Here is a 22,601-nt window from a genome sequence, read left to right as displayed (position 1 = left end):
GTCATTTACATCACAATACTCTCTTTTAAGTATTGATGTTAACCTTACAAGTGTCCCAAATGCTGCTTTACTTCATTTCTTCTCTCCTTTACGTTAATATGTCATGTCTAATCGTCTGTTTCTTGTGAGCCATCTTATTTTACTCTTTCCATCTTAGTTCCCTCCTCTGCTCACCTATTCTCTTACATTTAAGATGTTTCCTTTGTCTTTCTTTCAGAGTGAGGACCTACCCAAAGGATTCAGCCCTACTTGGCAGGGACACAGTTAGGGCACTCATGTACTACGCTTTGAAGGTCTGGAGTGACATTGCACCTCTAAATTTCCATGAGGTGGCCGGCAGCAACGCAGATATTCAGATCGACTTCACTAAAGCAGACCACAATGATGGATACCCCTTCGATGGGCCTGGAGGAACAGTGGCACATGCATTTTTCCCCGGAGAGAGGTTCACTGCTGGGGATACACACTTTGATGACGATGAGCCCTGGACCTTCAGATCACCAGGTGAGAAACATTTTAATATAACATAATTATTAAAGTGGACGTAATGCAGGAAACAACTGTGCTTTGTAGCCTCAAAAGAAAGTTTTTTCAACGTGTTATTTTTCATTTCGGTGAGCTTGTACCCATTTTGACCTCGGTTTTATTTTCTTAGCTGACCATAGTGGCATTTTTCTCTAGCCCTTCTGTTTCAGTGTTTACGTTGTGTATTCTGAGATGACCTTCCACATACATTGGAAGGAAAGAGTGATTATTTTAGTCACTGCTGCTTTTCTGTCATCTTGAACAAGTGTGTGCATTCTTGTCTGACATGTCTGACCTTTGACATCACCATGGCATTTTTGCACTCCAATCAGAAATTTCTTTTTACTTCACTTTTTCCCTCTTTTTTGAGCATCCTCTATAAATATTAGAAATTGTGCATGAATATCCCAGTAGATCTGCAGTTTTGAGAAATCTGACTTGTCTGTCAGAAAACAATAAACTTGCTGTCACTTATATTCCCTTTTCTCCTTTTCTGATCCTTGGTTTGAGCTTCAGCAAATTGTCTTCACTAAATGGTAATTGCTCTAAATTGCTACCATATACTCTTTTACTGTATGAAGCAATTGAATACATGTTGTGATGCTACCATGTGTTGGGGATTAGAGAAGTTTGGTTGAAAGTGGAATGCATTTTATTTTAACATTTGATTTTCTAGTATATACATTGGTTGGGCTCAACACCTCATAGGCGACGTGGAAAACTTTGATCTTAAAATGTTCAAAATTCTGCATCCTGGCATGTACTCACTCTTTACTTTGTCACATACCACCCACTTACACATTCATAGAGGGCATGCAGCTCATTTCCCCCATGTTAAGTGCAAAAGCACTTAAAAAGAGGACAGTGTTTTAAACAACACTGACTAAAACTCCTCCCAAGGAAGTTGTTGATCCTTTCAAATTGTCTTAGCTAATTGAAATAATCAGAAGTCAGCATCTGTGGATAATTTGGTCATTTGGATTTTCTTTCAAGGAACTAGTGTACTCTTGCTATTTTTACTTCTTGTTTTTATTTTTGAAATAAAATAGAGAAAATGAGTAAATTCATAAATGTGCCCAGAGTTCCACAGGTGAAGGATGGCGCCTCTCCTCAGGGTGAAGGGCTGCAACCTCATACACTTGTCTAAATGTCTGAAGTTTCATTGTGTGTTGTTTTGGATGAGTTGTACTGAAATATGGGAATTTCCCTCTGGTATTAATAGAGCATAATCATTCATTCATATACCTTTTTTTCACTACAGATTCATAAGAGGCATTAATGCACTGATTTGTTAACTGTCTACTTAGAGAGAAAAAAACACTAAAGTGTTCCCCAATGTAATATCAGTGCAACTTTTGTGTCATTGTGATCCCAGAGCTGCAAATTACCTAACAGCAGATCTCTGTTGCAAACATGCCTTTTTGTTTGTTTGTTTTATTTGTTTTTGGTCCCACTCTTTAACTGGAAGGTTTATTGCTGCTACAGTCACAAACAATACAGTCACAAAAATCTAGGCTTTTTTATGCAAATCTTTTTTGCAAAACGTCTTGATGGACCCAAAAGAACAAGAAGTGATCAGATTATAGTGGACCATAAAACCCACAAAGAGGCAGCAATTTTCTATTACCCATTGGAATGGTCTAAGGTAAACATTTGTGCAACCAGTGTAACACGCTATTTTGGAAAGCAAGTATAGGTATAATACAAATTTAGTTAATCACAATATACAATAGAATAAGCTGCTTAATTTTGCAGGTTTTTTTCTTCAGTTTGTCAGTGAGGTCATAGTTTCGATATTCAATTTATGGAAAAACATTTGTAATTTTACAATTCTTATCATCTTGCATGCCTCATATTATGAGAGATGTTCAGAGAGAGAAACAGGCAAGAAAAAATGAATGATGATTCATTCTTCTTGTAATGACAGTAATATTGTTCCTTCTGCAACTACAGATTGAAAGTGTTTTTATCAGTTCCAGTTTCAGACACTGCTTTGTTAAACAAAACCAGAATCACTATTTCAAAACATTTCTGACTTAACTCATTTATAATTTATTTTAATAGAAGCATTTCACTTTATGGAAAGGTTTTGTAAAGCTGTCATAAACACAAAGCCTGTGATAATGCCAATGATGCATGTTCATTTTGAGTGTTTTTTCTTTGTACTGTGTTGGCTAATAAATTGCCTTGGCCTCCTGAATGATCTGGCCTAATTTGTCTCATCAAACTGTTTGGAAAGAGGTTTATTACACACTATAAGAGATGTGCGAGTTTGAAATGAGAACGTAGTGACTGCTTCTCTAAAATAGAATTCAATCAGATCTGCCAATCAAAAATTGATGAGCCTATATTAAAGATATCCGTCATTCTTAGACAGTTCTGGAAAACACAGCAAGCCGTGGTCTCTGAGCCACTTATAACAACTGATTTATTATTCATTTGTTCACTCATTAACTATGCAATACAAAATATATCCCATCCTACGGACTTCATGGTTGGTTTGCACTTTTTTTGCACTTCTGCTAAGCTTGAAGAATCGTCTGTGCATGCTCGGCTGCAAAAAAAGAGGGCTGATGGCACAATGGGACCATTTTCTTGTCACTAAGCATCAACCTCATTTTGTGTCCCCTAACCTTTTTCTTCCCTGAGCTGAGAGGGGCTGGGAAATGGTAAAAGGTGGGGCAACATTATGAGTCCACTCATCTGAAGTAAATAACCGGGTGGAGTGATGTAGTCTACTGAATGCATCACCAGGAAGGGACTGTCTCTGTACATCCACACAATTAACAGCCTTAATCATTAGTTCTCTTGCTTTTTTTTCTTCCTTTCTTCTGGATCACTGAACTTACGTTGACCCCTGTTTTTTCCGTCCTTTGTACCTTTTGTCTTCTCTTCTATAAGAGGGGGGGATTTACAGCCAAGCATCAGAACAAAGGGGAGAGATACTGTGTTCAACATTTTTGCGATGATCCTTGATGCGTTTAAATATATAACGTATAAACAACCAAACAATTGCATTTGTCCAAACGTGATCACAAAAATATAAATATCCAACAAGTTAGTTTGGATAACTGTGTGGAATAATTCTTTAAAATTTTTATATATTTCAAATTTAGGGCAGCCTGGTTTTGCATGCAGTAAGCTAGCAGCACATTCAGATTTGCCTGTATGCAACGATAGATTCAGAAGCCACGTTTGGTGTGAGTTATACAATGATGATAAAGATTGAGAAGTGCACAGTCATAGAGGATAGTGTGTGTAGATAGGAAGGGATATATAGATCCAAAAATCCAACCTCATTTTACACACCCATGCTTTGTTAAATTTAAGTTGTTTTGCTTTTTTTGTTCTTTTTTTGACTGCAGGTACTCAAATTTAATTGGATATAAGTTGTGACATTGATAAATGATCCAAGAAGCTTACCCATCTCGTGAAATAACAAGTAAAGCGAACATTGTAAGACTGCCTAGAACAGATTTGGTTTCCAGAAGGAAAAGAAAGTCAGTGGGTGATGTTGCAGGTTAAGTTTAATCTGAAATAGTTTCACCTCCTATTGATGTCTGTATTCAAGCAGGGTAAGACAGGGGGAATTGTTCTCAGAGTTCTACCTTACCACCACTCATTAAAATGGTACTTTAATGAGTAAAGAAGATCAGAACTGCTCTACATTTAAGATTTATTTTTACATGGAACAGGGTCACATCATCTGGGTAATTGTTTCTAAGTCCTCAACCTTCACAAACATTTCCTGACTAATGGATGACTTAATGGCATGTGTATTTGATCTTGGACAATAAAAGAAATCTAGAATCAAATGCCATCTCAGGAGGGGACAGAACTGTCAATACTTTTTTTATGGAGACAATACCGTAAACCCAATTTACCCTACTTATTTTCAGGTTAAATGGATTTATTTTCAAGGAATTTTATTAGATCCGTATCAAGTTGTATAGAATCCAGTTCAGTCCAACCTGAAATCAAATCAGTATGATTCTTTTTGATACAGTCTAATCAAAAATTAATATTCAGATGATATTACACGCATCCCTATTCAATTGAAAATGAATGCCAATTGTTAGAAAGGCATCCACCTTAGGAAGCCCAACTAAACACATTGTTATTGACTTTGCATCAACAGCCTCATCCTGAGCAAGCATTGAGTGACAGTGGAGAGGAAACAATCCATTTTAACCTCCAACATAACCACCCTTCAATTTGAGCAGCTGTCTAAACAGATGGACTGGGGGCTTAAGGATCAGCATATAATTTTATGTGGATGTTTGTGAGAGTTATTTGGAAGACTAGCTTCTGAGGTATGTGTCAGCTTCCACATATGTTTGTTTATTTGATCAAATCTCCCCATAAGATTATATAAATGTTTGTAGAAAAGATGTTTTGCGCTGATAGAATGCATCAAATTTCAAATAGAAATCCAGAGCCTGGTAATCATATTCCATTCTAATCACAGCTATCCATAATAAGGGAAAGCTTCAGTGCCCCATTGTGCATTTAAACCCCAGTCTGAGCAGTGGAGAGTGTATTTATGCGTTCTAACCCAGCTGGTGTCTGTGGTGAGGCCAGCACCCTTTCGCTGATCTCCCCTCTTTGTTTTGAGCTGTCGGGGCTGTAAACCATATGCTGCAGGACAGCAGTTCAATCTGCTCCAATCAGACCTCCCACCAGGCTGCAGCACCAGCAGCACTACGAGGAGGCCATGCAGAAGTGTAGCCTGGCTTTGATGTGTGTCTGAAGTGACGGCAGGGCCCAACAACAGCTGTGCAGATGAAGGTTTGATTCATGGGAACAAAGGAGTGAGAAAGGAAAAAAATAATTTATAAGTTTGTTTGTACGACCTCTTAATGTTATCTTACACTCAGTTAAGTCACAGTAATGAATGTTAGCACATTAGCTATAAACCTACAGATTTTAATACTATATTAATTTTGACCTAAATCAAAAAATTGACAGACTGACTGATGATTCCACAGGACCAATTGGCCTTCAACATGAGGAAAAGTGCAAAACCTGATGGATTCTTTGCACTGTCGGCAACCTTTTTAGACTTTAATGTTCAAGGATACTCTGCTCATTCACTGTGATTTAGCTCTTTATAAGAATATTTTTCATTTGCGACAATCTTTTTCACCAATAAAGCAAGAAGAATCATATTTGAAACCTTCAACCTTGTATAAAGGACACTCACTGATAGTCTGCACCTTCAATAAGTTGTAGAAACCTCACTGTAGTTTTGGAGAAAAGTTCCACTCACATCTAGTCTTCAAGGCAAAGTCCCACATAATTCTGTCTTTTTACTACCATACAAAAATAACAAAAGTTAAAAAATTTTACAAGTTTGGATGAAATTGAAAATGTATGAAAACTTAATCCCCTCACCTGGGATCCCAAAAACACTCACCCCTACCATAAAGTGACTTTGTCTCAGGCTCCCTTTAATGAAGTGTGCTGAAAAAAATGTGAGGGCATTGCTAGTTGCTGAGGATTAATTCAACCAATACAGTTATGGAGCAGACTCCCTGTTCCCTCGCCGGCATGAGTGAGGAAGAGGATGTTAGCTACTAGTAATGCTAGCCAGTTCAGCATAATTACATAGTCACAAAGCACAGCCTTGCCTTACATTTGGGTGTATTTATAACTTATCCATCTTGTGATACAAGGTGCAAATATCAGCATGAAAAAAGCAGCAGAAGTGCAGCTTTCTCTTTTTAAAACTTCAAACCTCAAGCTTGTGTCTTTAATGATGCATTTTATTTGACAACACCTTTCAAAACACCCAAGGACACTTTACAACATTAAAAACACAAATTAAACAGTAAACAAATGGCTACAAGACACAAAACACTTTGTTGCCTAACCTACTCTTCAAGTGCGCTTCAGCTAGCTGACTGAACCATGAACAGTCTTACATAGGCATTGAATCTTTATTTTAGTGTCTATCAAAAACACAAAAAGTGCACAGTAGTACTTTCAGTAGACAGGAAAACGACTTTCAACTTATAAAAAGATTTACTGAAGTATTAAGGCAAAGTCTTCTTGTAGACCAGACATGCAACTGGTTTGTTTCTGATCATTTCTGCTACTTTATGCTACAAATTCAACCATTAGATGGCAACAAAGTTCTCCCAAAATTGCCTTTGGAGTGTACTAAATATGCATTAGTGTTACACAAACTTGGATGGCTGGTGGTTTAAGGCAAACGGGATGAAACTCTAAAGAGGGTTGAGGTGGAAAAAGTTAATTGGCTAAGGTTATTGTACACTTTTGAGATCCACTGTAAAAAGATTTGTTCTTAATTGCCAGAAGACATTTTGTCCTATCTTTTAGGTTTTGACATCTTTCAGTTCTTGTTCATTTATCTCCATAACCTGTTAATATCAACTTAACTGAAACAACTAGTGAGATAACTGTTTATCTAGTATCAGAATCAAATTCCATTATCAAATTTGCCCCATATAATACATTGAGATTTATAGTTGGGGAATCTTAGCTTTTACTACTTTATTTAAGTGTTGAATTTTTCGTATTCTACCAGTGAAGCTGCCAACCTGATGTTCTAAACCTCAGGGGAAAAAGTTAATTAAACAGCCCCTAATTTCTTCACGTCATACTCTGCCAGTCTCACCTCGCTGCTATCTCACATCCTCCTTTAACATCATCAGTGTCTCTCTGAGACATTGCTCAGTTGATGCAATATCCCTGCTTCTGCATATCCATCTTCTCATAAAATGACACAAAAGCGCAGTACCACAGCCAGAACAGACCCATACTGTTGACATGTGCAACTTTTTCAGAGGTTTGAAAATCCCTTGAAAGGTTGCAACCTGGTCAGGTCATGCCGAAGGTAAAAAGTCAGAGTTGGTGCTTCAGCAAATTGTGGAGCTGTGTAATAATCTTGAGGGGGACAAAATGAAGCTTATCATACAAATCCATAGCTGAATAATTGCCTTTGCTAATTCCCTTCCCCCCATTTCCTGCTGCATTGTTCTCAGCGGGAGCCTAAATCCAGGTCCGCTAAGTCTGTCTCCCTAATGCGCACGACGATGCTGAATTGTGGAAATTAAGCACCACATTTAGGAGAACAGTTCACCCCTGCTGTGCAGACTGATAGCTCCCATATCCATTAAAAGTTGTGGGGGGTGGGGTCTTAGCAACATCAAAAAAAGTTTCGGCTGAGCGTTGTTGTGCTTTGACAGGAAGCAGATTGCTTTTATTAATTATCACTCAGACAACAATCTGCCTCTGCAGAATTAACCCAAGTAAAACAAAAGCATCATTAGGCAGGTGGATTTTTCATGTTCATGCTTTTCTGTGCTTATGTAGACGGGGAAGGAACACATGCGAGGTTTGTGCTGTTTATGTGCAGATGAGTTTTAAGGAATCGTTTACAAAACCTAAGCTTCATTTGCACACGAGCTGAAAACGTTAGCTGCAACAAAAAGCACATCTGCGTGCATTACCTTTGCAAATATGTTCATGTGTGTTGAGTTTAGAGCGCAGCCTTGCCAGTATTTACTTTAAATTTCAAAGCATCTAATCCGTGTTTATACACACACAGAAATCCATGGTAACAACCTAGATCAAGGAAAATAATTGTTCTACAACAAAGATCAAGTTCCTGAAAGGTCAGAAAGTCATTACAGTTCCTGAAAAGTTTTTTTTCCCCTATACAGTATGTTCCATTCCCATATATTTTTCTCAGTGCTCATTCGTCCATCATTAATCACAAGTTTTAGCTCACTAGTGAGATATTTACACAGGATAGGCGGGGTTGTCCTGTTTTTCAAAGCTTGCCAAATTGAGTTCCTAGTGTTGTCACCAGTTCAAAATGTAAGTTGTAACTAGATCTTAAGGAGAATTTTTGCAATGGTCACATTGTTTCAAATGTGCTTTTTTTTTCTTTCTAAAAAAAATAAAGACAAGTATTGAGAAAGTTAGTCATTTATGACTCACTCCACTGGAGAAAATAGTGGTAAAATATATCCACACACTCATTTAATTCCGTATTCAGCCAAATCAGCATTCACTCTACACACTGCATTGAAATGTGTAGAGTGAATGCTGAAGTGCAGGAAACTTAGTGCGTACTATTCAGAGGATTACCGCAAATGTCTCCAGAGAAGCTGCACTCGCTGAATTGCCAAACAACTGTGAGGATGATGGTCATGGAGGAGGAATATGTCAGCCCCAGCTGCTCATATTTCCTACAAATCTGCAGTGACTCCCAGCATACACACCACTGTTAAAACACCTGTTAATTCTGACATAATTACATTAGATTATATTTCAATATTTCAAAGTATGTTTTCAGCTGTAAGGCCCCACATAAAACCCGGGACAAATTAACAGAAGAGCATATGGGTTTGGGGGTTTCATTTTTGAAACAGGCTGCCATGACTTGATGGCTTAGGTTTGCATGCTCTTAAACTAATGCTGATCCACCTTTTGATTCAGTTTCAGCATTTATTTTTCTTGACTTTGACATGTGCCATTAAGCATAGAGAATGTAGAGTTGTGATAAAGCCAAATTAAGTGCATACAACAGACACTGTCAATGATTTTTTTTTCTTTCTGTTGTTTATGTTAGGCTTAGTTGCATGAAATGTTGCATGAAATGTGTCTAAGAAACTATTCGGGCTATGTTTTCCCCATTCCTTTCTGTTTCTATTTAGTTGAGAACAGAAGAGAAAGTTTTACTTTCACAAATAAAAGTATCTGGGCTACTGATAGGTGTATTGTATCTCAAGAACAGCGGGCCTGCGTTTTACCCTTTTTTACTTCAAAATTTTAGGTTGTGCATTGAAAAAACAATGCTCCACTTGCAGTTTGTTTTGCAGTTTATATTCATCATTGTCATGTTTTTGCCTTCGTTTTCACTCTATGTTCAATTTATTATTTTACGTAAACAAAAAGAAATAACTCAAGTACAGCGCAAACAAGTTAAGACAAGAAAGCAGAGAGTTCTGCAGAACAATTGAGTGCTAGAAAACAGAAGCAGGATCAGCATCCATATAGACAATAAAAACAAACCACATTGTTATTGCAGATACAAAAAACCAAGGGGGGGAGAGAAACGTTCTGCTTCAGTAAACTTTATTTGCAGAATGTACTATATCTATTTTATTGTTCCTCTAAAGCAAAGGGCATACGCCTTATAAGAAACATTACTCTTTCTTCATAAGTAAACCCCTAATTCATTTGCCATATTTCAAATAGAGACTCTATCATACACGGCAGTAAAAAACTAACCTGCAAAAACATTGCTGAACATATTGCTGAACATTTTACTGCTTAGAAAAATCAGGCAAAAATGTTGCAGCAGCTGACAACATCACTACAAGGATTCACATTTTCATGTAAAGACATCTTAGGCCACTTGCTTGAGAAAGTACTGAAGGATACAACGGTTACATCACAGTGTCAAAAAAGTCAGTCGTTTCACCCGAAGCACTAAAGTTGAAACAAATAGAAACTTTAATCTCTATTATGACAACTCATAATGTTGTCATCAACTTTATGAGTTCAGGAAAGCTGCAGTATTGCTGCTATAATTGTTGGAAGCTTGAAACCCTAAAAACAAAATTTTCTTATGTGTTTTTGTTGGGACTTTGTAGTGAGTATATGAAACAAGGTTTTATCACTACAACATTTTGCCTTTGTAAAGCTTTGTAAGTTTTGGTACATATATGGAATATATTAAAAGAAAAAATCATCAATAGTATAGTGCTTCACTAAAACGTTCTTGCGTTTTGTCACACGACAACCACAAACCGTATCACATCTTTGGGGGATTCTATGTTACAGAACCACACCTTCTGTATTCAGCCTAGCTAGATTTGTTATTTTTGGAAAAGTCTCCCCTGGAATAATTTAATTATGGACAAATAGTTTTCCATATTATTGTTTTCAGCATAGGTATATTGTCTAAGACAACAAATTTCCAGTCTCACCATATTATTTGTAATATTTAGGTCTGGACTTTGACTGGGTTTCTAACCCCTCTGAGCAGTGTTAGTTTTTTTCCCACACATAGTGCTTTATGTAGATCCTTTATGTAGTGGAACATCTTCTAGAAATATTCGCTGTGTCCCCCACATGGCTTTAAATTGACTTCTAATGGCCTCCTTTCATTGTCGGCTTTCTTCTGCCCGCACTCAACATTGCAAGACTAATAGCTGTCCTGTCAGCAGAGCTGTGGATCACTGCAGCTCCACCAGAATTACCTCTGGCTGCCGCTCTAATTAATGCTCTCCTTACTTGCCCAGCAGCTTAGCAGGACAGTCAATTCTTAGAAGTGTGTGGCTGTCCCACACGCTTTCCACTTTCAGATGACAGATTGACTAGACGTTGGTGAGATGTTCAAAGTTTGGTATATTGATTTTTGATATCACTTTATTCGTCACCACAATATTACCCATAATATGTCTGCCTTGTTCCTTGGTCTTCATTATTATGTTTGTTCACAAATGTTCCCTATCAAGCCTAATTATCTAAGATTAAGTTACATTTCATGTTCAGTTATATTTACTAATTGGGTGACTGTTGAAGTAAAATAGTTCCATTGAGTTTTATTTAGGGGTTTCAAAGTAAAGGGATATAAACCCACATGAATACCGCACTTTTCAGATTCACAAAGCTGCCCTGGTCAGATGAGACAAATCTGAACTTTTTTGTCTACATGTAAAACTCTAGATGCACTGAGAGCTCATGTTTAGAAGGCATTCCAAATATTTCTGACCTCATATGAATTTATAGCATTAAAAAGGCTTTTTGTTTAATTGCTTTATTGATGATGGTGCTTACTCATTCATTTACTTAGTGGACAAGTCTTTCATATGTCCTTCCAACCAAGATCAAAGCCGTTTTTAAGACTTAAATAATATAACAATTAGGAAATGGAAGGTTTAGAGGTATCTGGTGAATAAGACACTTAATCTATGCTTAGCACTGTGCAATAAACGCATTTGGTTTGGTAAAAAGCTACTTAATGGGTCACTGGTGGATGTAGAAGAACAAAGCTGGAGCCCCAGAGACCTCAGCAGTCAGTGGAGCTCCAAAAAACTCTACTTTGTCTCTGTTCTTTGCCTCAGAAAAAGGAATCCGGTTCATCCACACAACACTTCCTGCTCTGCTTCTGTCCAGCAGGCGTTACATCTGTGCTGTCAGTTTCTCATGGACCATAAATACGATGACACACTAGATCCTCTGCTCTGAGCCTCTGTTCTCTCTCTCTTATCCTTCCTTTGTTCACCTGCACCATGTGCTCCTGTAGATTAGAGTTGGCATTTGTCTGTCGGATGCCCCTGGTGAATACTCTAAGCATGACTGCTTGTCCCAAGCTGAAGCTAATGCTAGGTTAACGGAAATGCTGACTTTAGCCAACTCACTGAGGATCTCTAAGCTGGCTTGGCCTGCCATGCTCTCTCACCATTTGTTTGCAAATCTACAGCTCTAAGCTCAAGGTTTTGTGCTTCCTCACAGACTCAGACAAGGAGTTCTGGGGGCTTCTGTTCATGCTTTGGCTTAACATGAAGGAAATGCACTTTAAAAGCCCGCAGCCTTTTAAGGCACCTTTTCCCTCTCAGATTTTGATTGGCGGATCAAGTACTCGGGCAGTATTACCATGGTTATCTCACCATGCCATGCCCTTATAATTTTTTTCAGCTGTCTGTCACACCTCTTAATTTCTAGAAAAAGCAGATGGAAAATAACTGAAAATGGTCAATTTAGGGCACTGAGTCAGAGGAGATGGGTCACTGTCACTATGGAGCTTTTTACTTTACAGATTTTTTCTTTTTCATTAATCACTCAGTTTTGGGGGTTAAGATGGAGCTTCTCGGGATTTTGTTTAGATAGTTTGTTTATTCAGCTAACAGATTTTATTTTCTTAATTAAGCAGGTACATGTTAAATTTACATACACTAGGTAAAGATGCACAACCTTTTTTCCCTGACTGCCAGGCATTAAATCATGCAATATTTTTTAAATCTTTTTTTAGTTAAGTTAGGATTACCAAAATCATTTCAATACCAGGATAAAGCATATTAATTTTTGTAAAATAGGAATAAATACATTTTCTGTCTAAACTCCAGCGTAACGTTTGGATGGTGAATCCTCTGCTTCCCCTTTTGCTATTTAGTCACACTGATAAAAATTCAACACTATGATTCTTAGCTACCTTTCAATTATCTATTTTCTTGTTTTTACAAAGATTAGTTTTTCAATTCTGTTAACATTTCAGAAATGTCATGATCACCAGCTGAGGATAATTTGCCATTTATGCTTTTCTAGATAGCTATTAGTTCAGTTATTCTCGAGGGCATGTCATGTTGGCTTATTTAGCACATTAAACACAACACTGTGACAATCTGACTGTAAAGCTGTGTAAGACTTTTGTGCATTGAATGGGGAGACATTGCTAATTTTAAAGTGCTTCTCAATTTGAGGCAAAACAATTTAAAGCAGTCTTTAGTCATTTCAAAGTACTTGGTAGTTACAGTTATTGTTTGTTACCAGATACTTCAGGGAGAACAGATGAATGTAGCACATCTATCTGAAAAAGCAGTTATGATGAGTTATTCAATGTATCCAGTACTTCACAGTAAACTATGTGGTTTGCATACAGGACTTTCTGACAAAGACAGTTTTGCTGCTGATATTTTCTGTGTTGGAGGAGTACTGACAGAACTGGCATAACTCAGTCGGGTTTGTAGTTTACCTCACTCACCTTTTCAGAATGACCCCCAACTTCTCCACAGGTGTGCGACAGGTGGGCCTCCAATAAACTCAAATGTGTTATTAAACCTATCAAAGTTTTGTGGAAGGAAACAAAAAAAAATCTGATAATTATAATTGACCTAAAACAAGAGAAGTTTGGTCTGATTTAACTTCAGGTAGTGAGGAAAAAAATGCGTGTGACTTTTTATTAGGTGATTGTAAATATCTGGTTTTCAACTGTAACTGGATCTTTGGTGGATCCAGTAAATTGAATTAGTCGCTGTTTGTCTCCAGCAGATTTAATTAGCATTTCAATGCCCGCTGACAGAAATACATTTGGAACTTTATTCCAAGAGAGCACAGAGAGATCAAAGTAACAGATTCACATAGGATCAAGTATCATACAATATGCAACAACTTTAGATTTCTTTTTTCCTCCTTTATGTCATGTTTTGTTTTCTTGTCTGTCAGACTCTCACGGGATGGACCTGTTTGCTGTGGCAGTCCATGAGTTTGGTCACGCCATCGGCCTTGTTCACACCTCAGCCATGGAGTCCATCATGAGACCATACTACCAGGGTCCTGTAGGGGACCCTCTGAAGTATGATCTACCCTATGAAGACAAAGTACGAGTGTGGCAACTCTACGGTATGAAGGAAGAGGAATTTTCCTGTTGTGCATGTGGCGTTACATACAGGTCTGGAAAAAATGAAAAGTCCACTGCACTGAACCCCTTTGAAAACCGCCTGGTCATTGCATCAAATATTGATTTCTGAACTCTTCATGTATTTAAACATTAGTATTGTTATTTCTAAATGAATATGAAGTTGTTTCATTTGCATTATTTGAGGTCTGAAAGCACCACATCTTTTTTGTTATTTTGACCATTTCTTATTTTCTGCAAATAAATACTAAATTTTTGCTGAGTTATTAGTAGTTCATAGAGTAAAAGAACAATGTCCATTCTACTAAAACATATACCTATTAAGAGGAGAAACTGATCATTTTAAGTCATTTTAAATATTAAATATATTTTAAGATATGTTTGTGAAAAATAAAGTAGGGATGTAGATTGTTTATGGTCACAATAAATGTTTCAGATTAAGAAACAAATTTTATAACCACATGAAGTGGTTACAAAATTTTGTATAGTCTGATTTAAATTTTAAAAATAGTACTCAAATGTACTATTATAATAATAATGATGATAATACAGACCTTTGGGCACTTAAATAACTTAAAAACAACATAATATGTAGGCGAAAACATAAGATACAGAAACCTTTCAGCTGTGACAGTACTCAAATGAGGACTTCATTTTTTTAGGGGAACAATATCTGCATAACTTCCCAAATCATATTGACTATAATTAACTATATTTTTAGGTTCTGTTCATCTAAACATGCCCAGACTTGAACACAACAAGAATTGTAAAATCCCAAAAAAATCACTCTAACTTCAGCCTGGTAACATGTAAGGAATAAAAGTCTTCTAAAAAACAACACATTATATTTCGATGTAAAGAAATTCAAGAAGATGAGAAACAGTCATTCTCACCCCTCAGCCTGGAGAAAGATGCAGAGCAATTTCTAAGGCTTTGTGACTCCTGCAAACCGCAGTGAGTGTCATTATCCACAAATGGAGAAAACATCGAACGGTGATGAACCCTACCAAGAATGGTCGCCGTTCCAAAATTACTTCATGAGTGCATCGACAATTTGTCCAGCAGGCTGCAAACAACCCAGAACAACATCTCAAAGACTGAGGCCTGACTTGCTTCAGTTAAGGTCAGTGTTCATGATCAATCAATAGGAAACAGACAGGGAGAGAATGGCCGTCATTGGAGAGTTGTAATGTGAGAACAACCGCTTACCATGACGAACAACACAAAGGACTGTTTCACATTTACCAAAAATATATTTTGATGATCCCCAAGAGTTTTGAGAATATATTTTTTGGACTGACAAGAAGTTATTTCTTATCATATCAGATGAGAATTTAAAACAGCATTTCAAACACGGTGGTCTTAGTGTGGGGATTTGTGGCTGCTTTGCTTTTTCAGGACCTGGACAACTTTCCGTAATTGTTAGAACCACGAATTTTGCTCTCTGCCAAAAACAAATTTGAAGGAAAATATCTGGCCATCAGTTTGTGTTATGCAAGACAAGCAACTTCTTTAGCAATACAAGAAAATAAAATAAAGGTTTTGTAGTCAGAGAGTCAAAACTTGCAGTTAAATCCAATTGGTATTCTGTGGCATGAAAAAACTATTTTGCCTATAAAAGTAGGTCGAAGTTATTCCACAACAATCAAAAGACTAATTCCCAGTTATGATATTTAATCTGTGTGATATTATAATAAGCTAAAAACCTAAAACACAGCTTTGGCAACAAATTAAAAAGAAACTGGAAAGGAGGAAATTCTTCTTCACTGCTCTGTAGCTGTGGAGGACACCTTAACAATATGGGATGAAAGTCCTACACCACTTCACCTCTTTTTACCTCAATATGCCTGTGTCATTTTTATGGCTAGTCATATTTTCCAGTGCTTCTAACATTATGCTTTCTGGCCAGATGATGTGTTCTCCAACCCATAAGTGCTTTCACACTCCCCTTCTTTACTGGCCTTGACTTACAAGCCCCTGCTGTCATTATGTAGTCTATCAGATAAGAACACCTGCTTATGGGGGACAGCACATGAGACTCAAGGTGCAGAGGCCTCGTTGTGGAGGAAGCAGCCTTTGATGAGTTTTATAGAGCGTGGATATTGATTTAATAAAAAACACGAGAGAAGTTAATTGGACCCTGTTATGGAATGTGACCTTATCATGCTTCGCCTTTATGCAGGAAGTGTCAATGTGAGAAATAAAAAAAAGGGAAATGATCTGCATGCAAAGTGTGTACTGCTGGGTTAGGGAATGTGGCAGGAAAGAAATTGAATTGGACAAAAGTGGAATGGGTTGAAATATATGCATGAAGTGAGAAATGAAAGGATTTTATATTACTGAGAATTATCAAAACATTTTCTAACATTTTTTTTTTTCATCCGATCTTGTAGGCGTCAGAGACTCAGTTTCCCACACAAATCAACCAGGAAACCCCTCTCTTACACCTGAGCCTCCTGTCCTGCTTGATCTTCCTGAAAACAGATCCACTGTTATGTAAGTAAAAGGTTAGACTTTGTAGTTTTCATGTGCCTCAAAAAATATATCTTCAACATTCGTGAGACCTGTTCTTGCATCATCATTCTTGTTTGGAGCAGAGTAAGTATTTCTAAACCTTCAAATATTCTCTCAGTAAATGTTATTCATCATCACTCTCCCCGAGGAGTGCAGCAGACGGGAATGTCAATAAAAGTAAATTGACTATGTGAAATTTTAGCATCAAAATGCAATACCAGTTTGGAGCATATATTGGCTCAGTCATGTTTTATTGGTTCCTCTTCTGGTGTTTGGAACTGATAAAAGTTAATAAACTCAAACCCAAACAAATCTCTACCATGTTCGTTATATCTTACTTTTAAGCTGCACCTTTGGTGGGTTTCTAGTTTAATCCATGTTCCTATACAGGTATAGACCTCATAAGATGAAAATACATCCACTTTCACTTCAATGGTATGAGCTTGTTAGTGTATAAACATATACAAACATATATACATATATATATGTTTGTTTTGTTTTGAGATATTATCATGGTTATTCTTGTATCAGCTCACAATGGCCTCTACACACCTAAAAGGCTGTAACTAAACCTAAATTTGCTCTGCTAATATAAAAAATAACAACCAAAAGAAGATCTGGCAGCTTTAATATATATGGGCTTGTTTGTTTGAAGTGTCTTTTGACTATTTGTTTAATTTACATCTTCTTTCCAGGTGACCACACTAGCACTCTAAAACTATGCTCCAACTGTAATCTCACCTAAAAGATTTCCAACAAATATTTATTAATGATCTTAATATGAAAATCTGATGTTTTGGTTGCCACCTCACACATACATGTACATGTCACTCAAAGGTAGTTGGTGGAATAAGTTTCCACATATCCCTGCAAATTTAAACCTTTACTTTAATCATTAAATATTCTCTAATTTTATTAAACCACAATGAGTGAGACGGCTGAATAAGGCCTGACAAGGGCACCAATCCATCCACGCGGTAGTGATGTAGTTTTAATAGAGCTCTGAATAGAGACCCTTGTTGGTAATATAAGGCCTGGCCAGCTCCCACTCCCGGCCCTGTGGTGCTATTAGCTTCATCATTGGCAGGCAGGCCACGTCGGCGCTTTAAATCACTTAAAAACTCCAGGGAAAACGGCACCTAGGGATTCTGCTGGGTCTGACTGATAGGTTTTCCTTTTTTTTTTTAGTGCAGTATCACCAACTTCTGCAGAGGCCCGTTTTAAAAAACATCCCTAAAATATCAATCAAGTTTATTTGTATTGCACATTTCAGTAACAAGGCATTTCGAAGTACTTTACATAATAAAAACACAGAGTCCCCATAGTCAATAACTGAAGCATTGCATTTTGTTAATTGCCATCATTACACAGCAGAATGTTGATCAATGTCTCATTTATAATGTTTTAACAGCAAACACTACAAAATCTAGATTTTAGTCTAGATTTAACGAAACTCAATGTTTCGGCTGTTTTGCAGTTCTTTGGAAGCTTGTTCCAGATTTGTAGTGCATAGATGCTGAAAGCTGCTTGTCTGTGTTTGTTTCTGGCTCTGTGGATGCAGAGCAGACCAGAACCAGAAGACCTGAGAGGTCTGGAAGGTTCATACAACAACAGCACATCTTGAATGTATTGTGGTGCTAATATTTCCCAAATAGTTGGTAAAAGAAGAAAATATTAATAATTTCTCCTAAAATACTCCTGTTTCTCCTCTTCCTACATTTCTCATTTCTGCTTTTCTACCCTGTCTGCCAGGCTAGCACGAGACACCCCAGACAGATGCACCACTCACTTTGATGCAGTGGCCCAGATACGGGGGGAGGCCTTCTTTTTCAAAGGTACAGCAGCACAAAAGACGCAAAGCACCACAACGGTATGGGAATTACAAAAAGTGCTTAGCTAAATTAGTACAGAAGGAGTAGAAATAAATGAGAGCATAAATGGATGAAAATGACTATGAGAAGGAGGGGAGGTAGTTGCAGATGCCCAACTGAGGCTGGTGAGCCGCTGAAAGACTACAATCCAAAAATTACGTCAGGCTTTCATGCCTCCTCTCTGGAGAGATGACCCCAAGCTTCCCACTGACAATAGAAACTAGCAATAGACTTAAACTTTCAAAAGCACAAGTGTCAGTGAAGCGTGCTGAAGTGTAGCTCTGCTGAAAGACCTGTTTTAATCTCCTGTATTTTAATAAGGCTGACAGAACAATTAAAACTTTATGCATCAATGCTGCTTTTGTTTTGTCCGTTAAATGTGGTTTCAACTGACAAGTCACAAAAGAAGATGCCAGTTATATTTTTGGTTCAGACTAAAGTTGTAGCAATATCGATGTTTGGAAAATTGCAATTTGATTGGATATCATACTTCATACTTCACTTTCTATGCCAATAATATGACCAGTTTTAAGATCTCTTAACTGGCCTGGCTGACAAGAGATTGAGAAATTGAAATAAAGAAGAAGAAAGAGACGACATTCAAAAATGTGTCCTAATCATAATTGATATTATCATTGCTATTTTCAGTTAAAGTATTGCTATTTTATGTTTTCTTGATTGGTTTTAAATATACAGTACACATAGAAAACATTTTCAAGACATTAGAGTCAATATTTTTATTACCACCACTTCAAATATTTTGGGCTATGTCTGCATCAGATTTTTTACATGTAGGGAAAGAAATTTGCTGATGATGTTATGCAAAATATGTCAAGCTATGCTAGATTTAATGGGAAGTGACTGTGAACAGCAGCTTCAAATCATGCCTCAAATTGTCAAACAGATTTATGTGCAGACTTTGACTGGACCATTTTAACCCATGAATATGCTTAGATATAAAGCAATCCATTTTAGGTGTATTCATAAGGCAATGAATATACAAATAAGTTTGTGGTTGTCACATGACATAAGATGAAAAACGTTAAGAGATATTTTGCAAAGTGCTGCACCTTCAGTGGAACATTAATAAGCTTCCTACATAAGTAGGAAGCTTATTTATGTAAATAAATAAAAACTTACAGCTGCCGCTACATTACTAAGTATGCGTAGTTATGACTGACATATAAATCAACAGAACAGTGTTTTTCTGCACTTTTTCAGGAAAATACTTCTGGCGACTAACGAGGGAGAAGCACCTGGTGTCTCTACGACCTGCACAGATCCATCGTTTCTGGAGGGGCCTCCCAAACAATCTGGACAGCGTGGACGCTGTATACGAAAGGCCAGGGGACCACAAAATAGTATTCTTTAAAGGTGCATTTACAAGTGACTGCATTTTGTAAATACAACAAATTATGTAGCAAATTTATGAGCATTTTAATTGTTTCTCCCCCTCTTTATTTTTTATGGGTTTTTTTATTATTATTATTTGTTGGTAACTTGCAGTAATACCACTGTAATTGCCAGTGTTCTAGATCATTAGGAGTAGTGACATTGCATTAGATCTCTAACAGTAAGAAGTTTCTTTCTTTTTTATTATGAGTAGCATCTATTCATATTTTAAAGCAGTTATTATTACTGCCTGTGGTAAAGGTGTCCCCGAAAGCCCTAGAAAAATTAATTGGTGAACCCAAGATTCCTCCCTTTGCTGAAGAATATTTTTCTTTTCTTCCTTATCATATTCTTCTCTCACGGCAAAAGAAACTTGGGAACCCCTTCGGCTTTGTTTGTCACAGTTTCAGTGGTTTAGAATCATTTAATTATTATAAATAATAACTCAGACTGTGACATATTTTCATGTTTCCTCCACTTTGAAGTGTGTCTAAGAAAAATTGGTCTCATTTTTATTTACCAGGGAAACAGGAACTCGTACATTGTTAAATAAAAATACACTTTCAGCCACTTGGATACACTTAAGAAATAAAATGATGGATTTAAAAAATGCCATTGTTACATTTATTTTAAGTAATTCATTAGGAGTCCTGGTGTTGTTTATAAAAATAGTTACTTATTTTTCCCACTGCATAAATGTACTTTAGATAAATGTTGAATTTTCACTGGGAGATTGTGGCACTTCAATAAAAGATGCTTTTATTTTTATGCATTTACACATTTTTAGTAGTGAACACATGTTGAGAGAACTATGAATAAATAATGCATTTCTTAAACACATTTTCCTGTTTTTACTGTCTAGGGCTAAAATACTGGGTGTTCAAAGACAATATCGTTGAAGAGGGTTACCCACGTCCAATCAGTGACTTTGGTCTGCCCATGGAGGGTGTGGATGCAGCTTTTGTTTGGCTTCACAATGACAAAACCTACTTCTTTAAGGACAAATACTACTGGCGCTATGACGACCACCTAAGGCACATGGACCTGGGCTATCCCAAAGAGAGCATCCTCTGGAAAGGGTTGCCATCTCAACTTGATGATGTCATGAGGTGGTCTGATGGTGAGTTAACACTGCAGGTCATCTTAGATCACTCCATCAGTTAATCGATCAATCAATTAACCAATTAATCAATCAATCAAAACAGAGCACTGCAGAATGCTTTACAGATTCTGAAAATAAAATGTATCAATATATTATAATATAATATATAATATAATATAATACATATTTTGTATAAGTAAATAAAGAATAAAGTAACACACAAACACACATATCCATCACATCAGCAGGTCTTCAGAGAGTTCCAGGCCATAAATGTTTTAGTTTCTACTGAATTGCATTGGCTACCGGTAGCAAGTTTAAATACTTTAATTCTTTGATTCTGAACAGTTCTTCAAAAATCTGCTTGAAAAAAATACTAATCTAGAGAATTAATAGTGTTTAAGACCTTATGTCTTTTGTAGTAATAAAAATCTCATGAGAATAAGCAGTTTGTGATGATATTTTTTAGCATTCATGCAGTTTATTTACTTTAATTTCAGTTTACATAATTCTTTGGAATAACTACAGTATGCAGACTGCAAAGTAGGCTGTGTAAAGTGTGTCAGAAGAGTTTATTTTTCCATCATTTTTTGTTTATTTTCACCAACACCCAGGCTTCACATTCACAGAGTCAAACATTTTCAAACCTTGGAGCTCGCCCAGTTTGCACACTGTGCAGCTCCACCATACCAAGGTCACAATGACGGCCTCCATCAGAGCATTATACATACAGTTATCTAGCCCCATGAAAGCAAGAGCTGTAAAATGGTTCAGAACGTTTTGATCAAGAATCGGGACCAGTTTTATTCTGTTTCTAGGTTTATAGGTTGGTATTTTAGGATCGGAGTTGTGCTCATAATGTGGTGTGATCTGAAACACCCTCCCCTCAAAAATCAGCCAATGGGTTTTGCAGTTCCCAGGTCACACATGTGCTGCCAGGATGTCCCCACCCGTCTTAACTGCAGCTGCATGGAAGGAAGTCCTTTCCCTGTCAGGTGTTTAGTGGGTCATGTTCTGTTGACTGAGCTTGTAGACTCTCAGGTTTGTAGGGGTGTAACAGTGTGTGTGAGTAAAAAAGAGAGGGAGTGGAGTCCAGTCAATTGCACAGCTCTCACTCAGTCTCACCTCCGGCCATCATCACCACAGAGCACAGAAGGTTAAACCTGCACGCACAAATGCACATGGACAGATCAGAGGGAGCCTTGGAACTGGAGCCACATCAAAGCCTGTTCTCAGTTTGTTTCACCAGCCAGAGAGCAAAAGAGAGAAAACCGAGTGACAGACACAAGAGGAGAAAAGAGAGTGATAGCGCAGCAGAAACAGGAGACAGTGACACAACATAATGTTGGTATGCAAAGCTGAACAGTTTAATCTTCATATATTTAATAATAGATAAAAAAAGCACGTTTGAAATGAATGAGAATTCATAGTCAGGCTCCTCGCATTGACATTAGGTGGGGCCTCTCATTTGTTTGTCAATGTGACAATTAGGAATTCAAAAAATCTAGGCCATTTAATATTAATATATTTTTTATAGCCAATAAACAACATTCACTTATATTATATGTGTTATATATATATTTCACTACCCTTTCTTTGCCTCTTTCTAATGTGACAAAACTTTTAAAAATCTGTAGAATTTTTTTTCTCCCCTTTGGGAACAATATTGGTGTTGTTTAGAACGACTTTTTTGATTTAAATAATTTTCTAACTTTTGCAGTTACTGTTCCCTACTAAATAAAATATGTAATATTTATAATATTTTATTAACTACAGAAGTTGATTTTGCAAGAGTGAGAAC

At 37.0% G+C, this 22,601-nt stretch overlaps 1 protein-coding gene across 1 annotated transcript in view; it reads left to right on the top strand.

Moving 5' to 3' along the window:
- The window catches only part of LOC102227435 (matrix metalloproteinase-17), a 79,505-nt gene that overhangs the window by 50,030 nt on the left and 6,874 nt on the right, over nt 1-22,601 (top strand). Inside the window, exons 4-9 of the mRNA XM_005803975.2 lie at nt 218-504; nt 13,729-13,905; nt 16,315-16,417; nt 18,188-18,270; nt 19,528-19,680; nt 20,561-20,818. Of these exons, the coding sequence (XP_005804032.1) occupies nt 218-504; nt 13,729-13,905; nt 16,315-16,417; nt 18,188-18,270; nt 19,528-19,680; nt 20,561-20,818 (1,061 nt within the window). The remainder of the gene's footprint in view (nt 1-217; nt 505-13,728; nt 13,906-16,314; nt 16,418-18,187; nt 18,271-19,527; nt 19,681-20,560; nt 20,819-22,601) is intronic.

Source organism: Xiphophorus maculatus, chromosome 8 (assembly GCF_002775205.1).
Source record: "Xiphophorus maculatus strain JP 163 A chromosome 8, X_maculatus-5.0-male, whole genome shotgun sequence".
NCBI classification, from domain to species: Eukaryota; Metazoa; Chordata; class Actinopteri; order Cyprinodontiformes; family Poeciliidae; genus Xiphophorus; species Xiphophorus maculatus.
This window is presented reverse-complemented; position numbering and strand designations above follow the sequence as displayed.